The sequence below is a fragment of the Papaver somniferum genome, unplaced genomic scaffold, assembly GCF_003573695.1.
Source record: "Papaver somniferum cultivar HN1 unplaced genomic scaffold, ASM357369v1 unplaced-scaffold_117, whole genome shotgun sequence".
NCBI lineage: Eukaryota > Viridiplantae > Streptophyta > Magnoliopsida > Ranunculales > Papaveraceae > Papaver > Papaver somniferum.
This window is the reverse complement of record NW_020620714.1, coordinates 5409732-5417210: the sequence shown is the minus strand read 5'-3', so window position 1 is coordinate 5417210 and position 7479 is coordinate 5409732. Positions and strand designations below refer to the sequence as shown.

The window sequence follows — 7479 nt, the reverse complement described above, 5'->3', positions numbered from 1 at the left end:
TAATTCACTCTTTTAAGAAGAAGAAAGTGAAGCATGCTGGAACGGGGATTAAAATAGATATGTCTAAGGCTTTTGATAGAGTTGATTGGGACTTTCTAATCAAAGCAATGACAGCTTTTGGTTTTGATTCTAACTTTTGCAACTTGATACACCAATGCATCTCATCCTTAACTATTGCTGTCTTACTCAATGGTTGCCCTGGAAAGTTTTTCAAACCTACTAGAAGGCTTAGGCAAGGAGATCCATTATCTCCTTATTTGTTTATTATTTTTATGGAGATTTTCTCTAGGCTTCTTCTAGCTGGAGAAGAGGAGAAAATTGTTCATGGAGTGAAAATAACTCCAAAAAATAGCCATATCTCTCATCTGTTTTTTGCAGATGATTGCCTTCTGTTTATCAGAGCTGATCTTAAGGAGTGTCACAATATTCTTGCCTTGATTGAATCCTTTAGTAAAGCTTCTGGACAACTTATAAACTTTGAGAAATATGGTGACTTTTTTAGTAAAAAAGTTCAGCCAAAGCATCAAAGGATGGAAAACTTCTTAAAATTAAAAAAAAAAAATTGACCCAAAAGACACTTATCTAGGAACACCCCTCTTCATTAGTAGAGCTAAGATTCAATTATTTGAAAGAATAATGGAAAATATGGAGCATAAAATTCAAGGTTGGATAGGTAAAACTTTAGCCCAAGCTAGTAAAATGGTTCTCAATAAAGCAACTCTAGCCAGTATGGCTAGTTACCAAATGAGTTGTTTCATTTTACCAAAGAAAATCACAAAGAAAATAGATGAACTACAAAGAGATTTTTGGTGGGGAAAAGAAACTAACTATGGGTGTCACAATTAAAACCTAGATATTTCAGAAACTCTTCTGTCTTTAAGGAAAAAATACCACCTTCTAGCTCTTGGATTTGGAAATGCATCAGTAAAGGAATCCAACTAGTGGAACAGAACAACATCTGGGAAATAGGAGATGGAAATAGTGTAAACATTTGGGATGATAACTGCGTACCACGATTAGAAAACAACCTTAGTAGCTATAGAACAGTTACTAACTCTAATTTAACACTTGTGAATGATCTTTTAGACCCATTTACTATGGAGTGGAATTCTACAATTATTTTTACTTTGTTCCCTGCTCATATAACTAGGAAGATTTGCAATATCAGAATAGCCAAAGGTAAACCTGATACTCTTAGGTGGCTTCTAACAAACTCTGGTACATTTACAGTTAAATCCATGTATAAGAAGTTAAATGAAAGAGTTGACAATCATTATAACTTAGGACAACCTGAATCCTTTTGGACTCATTTATGGAAGCTCAAAGTATCTCAAAGAATAAAGATATTTTCTTGGATATGCTTACATAATTCTATTTCTACAAATTCGAAACTCTCTAAATTTATGCATGATGTTCATCCTAGTTGCTCCTTTGGCTGTAATGAAAATAAATCTATAGAACATCTGCTTCTTTTTTGTCCCTTTGCTCAATCTGTGCGGGCAACTGCACCATCCCCTGTTACAATGCAATTTCATAGATCTATAACTTATGTAAGGATTGGATAGGAAAAAAAGAAATATCTATATCTCTAGAAACAATTCTGGCAAAAGCTTGGTTTATATGGAAAGAAAGATGCATCAAGGTCTTTGAGAATAAACTGCAAACAAGTACTCAATTAGGAGTTGAAATTAGTAGATATCTAGAGTTCTGGAACAAAGATAACTACTCTCTTATACAGGATCAAAAAATCACAATTGAAGTCCCTAAATGGTGTCCTTCTAGAAAACTCAACTGAAACTAAATATAGATGTTGCTTGGATTTCAAGTATTTTTCCAGCAGGTTCTTCTTTAATTCTAAGGAATGATGCAGGAGATTTTGAACAAGGAAGAGCAGGTCCTCTCACAGCAGCTACCCCTGAAGAAGCGGAAGCCTTAGCACTGCTACAAGGAGCAAAATTGGCATTGGACAAAGGATGGTCCAACTTTACTGTGGAAGGAGATTGCAAAAATCTGTTCGATTATTTGAATGGGAAACCGTCTCAAATTGAATGGCAGAATCAAAGCTAAAGATGAATTCAACAAATACAATAGTTTTTTGGTTTTTTTTTTATATTCCTAGACTTGCTAATCAAGTGGCAGATACACTTGCCAAGGAAGCAAAATCTTTTTTTGATTTGGTTAATTGGGACAAGAGTCCTCCTACATGTATTTTGCTGAACTTAGAAGTAGATAAATCTAATGCGAGGGATAAGAATCATATCTCAACATTAGATAAATCTACTATTAATGATGTAAGGGTTTCTAACTCCCTAAGTTAGTGGTTCGAATGCATTTTAACTTACAAAAAAAAAAAGTTCTGAGTATAAATTTTGCTGCATCCAGTCTGACTTATCCTTTTTTTTTTCCATGCTTTAATTCCATTAGTCTTTATTCTTTGTCTTCATGTTTTTTTTTCTGTAAGAAAATATTTAGACAAGTCTTTCTCTTGCTAGTCAGACGTTAATTTCAGTAACAGACATAGACAAATTCATCCACCAAAAACTCACATTTATCAATACTCCAGATATTGATGATATACACTTGATATTACAAGCTACTTGAACCAAAAAAACAAACTATATTTCACTTTTTGATGGTTCTATCTATAACAAAGGATTTTCACCAATACAACAATTGAAAAGATATGATTAACTAGTTGAAAAATCATCGATGTGGTCGAACTCAAATCTATGGTTCGCCTCGTCGTGTTGACGGGTCAATTAGTGCGATATCACCACCATCTTCCTTCGCGATTTCCTTTGCAGGTGCTGGTTGTTGTCCCATACGACCCATTAGAATATGAGCGGTGGTAGAAGAACCTTCTCTTGATCCTCCTTGATGTGTAGTACCACCTTGAGTTGAGCCATTTCCAGCTGCTGCTCTCAAACCTCTCTTCTTTGCTTTCTGTGCCCAGCCGACCAATCCTACTTGTACATGCTCATCGAATATAGCCTTGTTGAAGGAACTTCCCATCTAAACAAAATCAGAACAAATTAAGTAAACCGAGAAAAGCATGTCAAAAAAAAGTTAACTGAAAGCAAACAGAACTGATAAGTTCAGGAGATTAAAAATGCTATTATACCTGTGTTACGATGGCGTAAAGAGGGAGGGTACTGTAACTGCAGAGTACTTGAATAAAGACCCTAAGAAACACATAAAACCATCAGATTGGTGCATGTTTTATATCTGTTGGGTACTTTCAAGAAGGTTAATGTTATGAAATATGGATGAATATAGGAGACAGATCTAACCCGATAACAAGTCTTGGGATGATATAGCGAACTTGTCCCATAATGCAAGAGTCAAACCCGAATTGGACCTGAATTTGATTGAAGTGTAAGAATTTCAACCAGTCACATCTACGACAACTGACTATATTGATAATAGAGGATACAAGGCATGTCTTAACATCCACACGAACTAATAGAACACCCAGGCAGGAAGGTGAAGGATATTTTCGATGCAATTGCGATGTGGACTTGCAAAACACAGCATGATGAAACTTAATGTATATGTGAGTCACTTACCCATATCCAGAAGAAAAATGCAATTTCGAAAGCATTCTGGAAGAGGATGAAATGTATCAAAAAGAGAACGATACGGGGGCGACTGAACCAGAAGTGCTCATCTGAGGGTTTAACTACCAAGTCCCCTTCTATGGCTATATGTTTCTCAGCGACTTCATGAGCCAGTTGAGATATAACGTGTTCCAGCTTTGCTCCGACCGCAAGTAGCAGCTGAATTTCGTAAGATTAAACACCATATTAGCTAAAGTTTGTGATGTTTGATTAGCATGCTCGATAAAAGAAAAATGATGAGACATACAACGCTAGTTCACTACACAAATGCATATATTGGCAAAAATTCGGTTGAGTAATATCTACTCTTTAACACATCTCTGGTTGAGTCACTGCATAAACGGGGTCAATTCTGTGAACTCATAGAAGGTAAAAAATAATTGACCAAAAGAACACATGAATCAATAACTGGAGTGGTTTCTTGTTTCTCCACTGTGTACTATAATTTCAGAATCACCAACTTCAGATATTTACATAGACATGTGAAAGACCTCAGATATTGCCTATATTGTGCTCTACCAAAATAAACATCACTATTCAAGAAATTGAAGATTAAGGCTTCCGTAAAGCGTGGAAAATTCAAATTCCGAGAAAGCTATGAGCAGTTTCTTAAGACCTACTTAATAGCATTAGAGGATGAACAGGATGGATTAAGTTCCACAGACATTTGGCACACACTCGAATCTCTCTTCAGTTTTACCTAATTCTTTACTTGGAATAAAATGAAGATGCGACAGGGGAAAAAAACAGGGACCGAAGGGTTTTCACTATTATAGAGTCTAAGGTTAAAATCATAGGCTGCAAATTCTTGGATGTCTTGCTGTTGGAAGTAGCTACTGTCTTAAGAAAACTGAAATTAGCCATGATGTACAGGTGCACTTTATTATTTAATACATAAACTATGAAACATTCAAGAAGATTTTAGCCACCAAGATCACACTGACAACTTGAATCTCAAAAGGAACTTAATGATGCATGCTAATCGCATGTACCAACTGTTTGTCCCCTCACATGTGTAAAGGTATACGATGTTCAAAATAGACATACTATATATGCATATTGACTAGCAAACAGAGAGAGTGAGTTGCAGGGTTCAAAGCTTACAATGAGGGGGATGAAAGCTATCCAGAAATATGTATGCCAACCTGCACATGAACAGAAAACAGATTTTCAGTCTCCAAATCTTGGACTAGCTTGACATGGTAAGAACAAGACACAATTAGGGAGACATCTACGAACTTCCTATCCTACGCTAGTGTGTCTCTTAGATTTGATTATGAGACTGAATATTCTATTATATATGTTTGAGCTTTCATAGACATGGAAATAACTGAGATCTGCACAACTATTGTATGCAAAGTCAAACCTCTTACTACAACTTAAACAACTTTCAAGCTAACTACTAGAAGAACTTGAAAATGTAACCTTCTAACAGAAACCAAGGTTCGAGTTCAAAGAATTTGCTCAGAATCAGCATCTAGAAGCACTTGATTCAACTACAAATTCTCATTGTGAAGCTGCAAAAACAGATAATTTAAAGTAAGCTGGTCATACCTTCTACATTCAGCAACAAGAAAATGACCACGAATATCCAAAGATACCAACTGCAAGAGAAAAACAAAAGCTGATGAGAAAAAATGGATGATACAAGGAGCAATATAAATGGTTATTCCATGACATTCCACGTAGAAAGTTATGTGCTTTCTATCTGAGGCATACAAATCATTATTATTTTATTCTTTAAGGTGTCTGTGTGACCATTAAGGGTTATGTGTAGGACAATCTTTACTTTTGCACTAAACCATATTTACCTTATGCCGACGACCTTTTTAAAATCAGCTTCAAGAGCTCGAACCATGTACTTGTGAAAATTGAACTTGGGGTTTCCCCTGCAATGTGTCTACAGGAATATGAAACAATATGAGCAACACTTATGTTAAGGAAACCCTACAACGCAAAAGGTTGAAACCCATGTTCAATAGAGCACATCATGAAAAACACCGACCCCCTTAGTCCCTAAAAGACTTACCGTAATGAAACCTAGACGCAATGTGATATAGTCCGATTTCGTCACAGACCCGTAAAATTGCTTGAAGAATGAATGCTGCAAAGACATAAAAATACATTAGCACACAATTCAATGTCAATAACACTAGAGTATTCGCCGAGTGACAACATTGCTATGACAACGACTTACCAACCAGCTTAGTATTGCTGAATCTCTCCCACAAATGAGAAAATGGTCCTTGATAAAAGCATGTTGATGGACATGTGTGACCTTGTTCAGATGCTTTGTAGTATCATATTTATCTTTCGCAATAGAATCCTCCCAGTGTTTCCACATACGGATCTATAACATAAAATTCATTTCAACATCCACAAAATATCAACAATAAGTAAAAGAACTTTAAAAGATGATAAACGAACAACGTAAAAATCAAAAGATATGAGATCAGTTACCTTTATACCGCCGAAAAGAATGGTGAGAACACAAAATGTGACATGGACAATAGCCAATACAAATATAAAGATATGCAAATGATGCAATGCCTCAGTAGATAACAAAGGGACCTTCCCCTGCACAACCAAAACAACAACAACAACAATTCATTATCCAATTAACAAACGAAATTTCACCAATTCCTTAAAAGACAATTCTAACATACCTTTTTAGTGCAGTATTCATTATTCCCTTCTGATGCAAGAAGCCTTCTACCAATACCAGAAATGAAACCAAGATGAGCAACCTCTTTAGGCTCAGGCTTACTACATGGAAGTAGATGATTAGTCCAGCTCTCATGTATACAGATTTTCGAGATTGTGTTTTGAAACACCGTCAGTAGCAATGAAATGAACCCTAAAAGCATCAATTCTGCAAACAAACAAACAAATTTCAAAAAGTTACAATCTTGAAGACCCCATTACCTCCATTAATCAAAACCCATTGTGTAGAATCAATTAAAGAGATGATAAGGGGTGGTTTTACCTTCTTTGATTTTCTGTAAAGCTTCAAAAAGAGGCTTTTGATTTTTCCTCTTCAAATACTGTAAATCAACAAAAATCGAAAACAACCCATGATTAATCCATCAATAATCTCAAGTGGGTATTGATTAATTAACAAAATTAAGCTAAAATTGATTGACATTTATTGATTCAATTGAAGAAAAACAGAGGAATTTTAGGTTGTTGAGAGAAAAGGACTGAAAGTAGGTACCTTTCCAAGTGAATGAAGAAGTCTTTCAACAACAAGAGATATGAATACAATGATTGAACAAACCATTGCAACAATCCATGTTGGTGTGAATTCTAATGAATTTGCATCAACCTCTCCTTCTTCTCCTCCTGCCATTAATGGCTTCCTTTTAACAAACTAAACCTTTTTTTTTTTCTGCAAAATCTGTGCTTTTTGGTTTATTTAGCTGGAATTGAGTCTTCAAAAGAAATGGGGTCTGAAATTCTCAATAGAATTTGAAATGATTGAAGAATTTTCAGAGAGAGAGAGAGTGTGAGATTTATAGAGACAGAGAGAGAGAGAGTGAATATAATATTGATGGAGAAGACAGAGAGAAAGTAGTGAGGCAGTAATGTTGACGATGATGATGACAAAGATTTGAACCGCGTTTTAGTAATTAAAACGGATGGACGGACATCTAATCTAATCTAATCCAATCTTTACGTAAGAAATTTGAGGAGTTTTTAAATTCTTACTTTAATTTTTTAATTTTGATTTTTAATTTCTTTTTTTAAGTGATCGAGAATCTGAATTTTGAGATGAGAAAGGGATGGATGGATTGACGCGTTTGAAATTCTATTTAATGAGATCGTTTCTTCTTGTGATTTGATTGAAATTATTGTAATTTAT

At 35.1% G+C, this 7479-nt stretch overlaps 1 protein-coding gene across 1 annotated transcript; it reads right to left on the bottom strand.

Annotated features, from left to right (window-relative positions):
• Positions 1 to 2503: 2503 nt before the first annotated feature.
• On the bottom strand, positions 2504 to 7242 carry LOC113329995 (MLO-like protein 1). The gene is made up of 13 exons (XM_026576847.1): positions 6832 to 7242; positions 6604 to 6661; positions 6284 to 6489; positions 6078 to 6194; positions 5815 to 5967; positions 5647 to 5721; positions 5429 to 5517; positions 5172 to 5221; positions 4722 to 4762; positions 3567 to 3776; positions 3291 to 3358; positions 3122 to 3182; positions 2504 to 3012 (listed from the first exon to the last, which is right to left on the bottom strand). Exons 1-13 carry the CDS (start codon positions 6964 to 6966, stop codon positions 2728 to 2730), a joined length of 1548 nt encoding a protein of 515 aa, XP_026432632.1. The 5' UTR covers positions 6967 to 7242; the 3' UTR covers positions 2504 to 2727.
• Between the last annotated feature and the right edge of the window lie 237 nt (positions 7243 to 7479).

Excerpts from the sequence above, each read along its gene's own strand:
- LOC113329995 (XM_026576847.1), bottom strand. The coding sequence starts at position 6,966 with ATGGCAGGAGGAGAAGAAGGAGAGGTTGATGCAAATTCATTAGAATTC. Across the intron at positions 6,195-6,283 it reads ATGAATACTGCACTAAAAAG|GGGAAGGTCCCTTTGTTATC; the intron begins GTATGTTAGAAT and ends TTGGTTGTGCAG. Across the intron at positions 3,183-3,290 it reads ATCCCAAGACTTGTTATCGG|GGTCTTTATTCAAGTACTCT; the intron begins GTTAGATCTGTC and ends TGTGTTTCTTAG.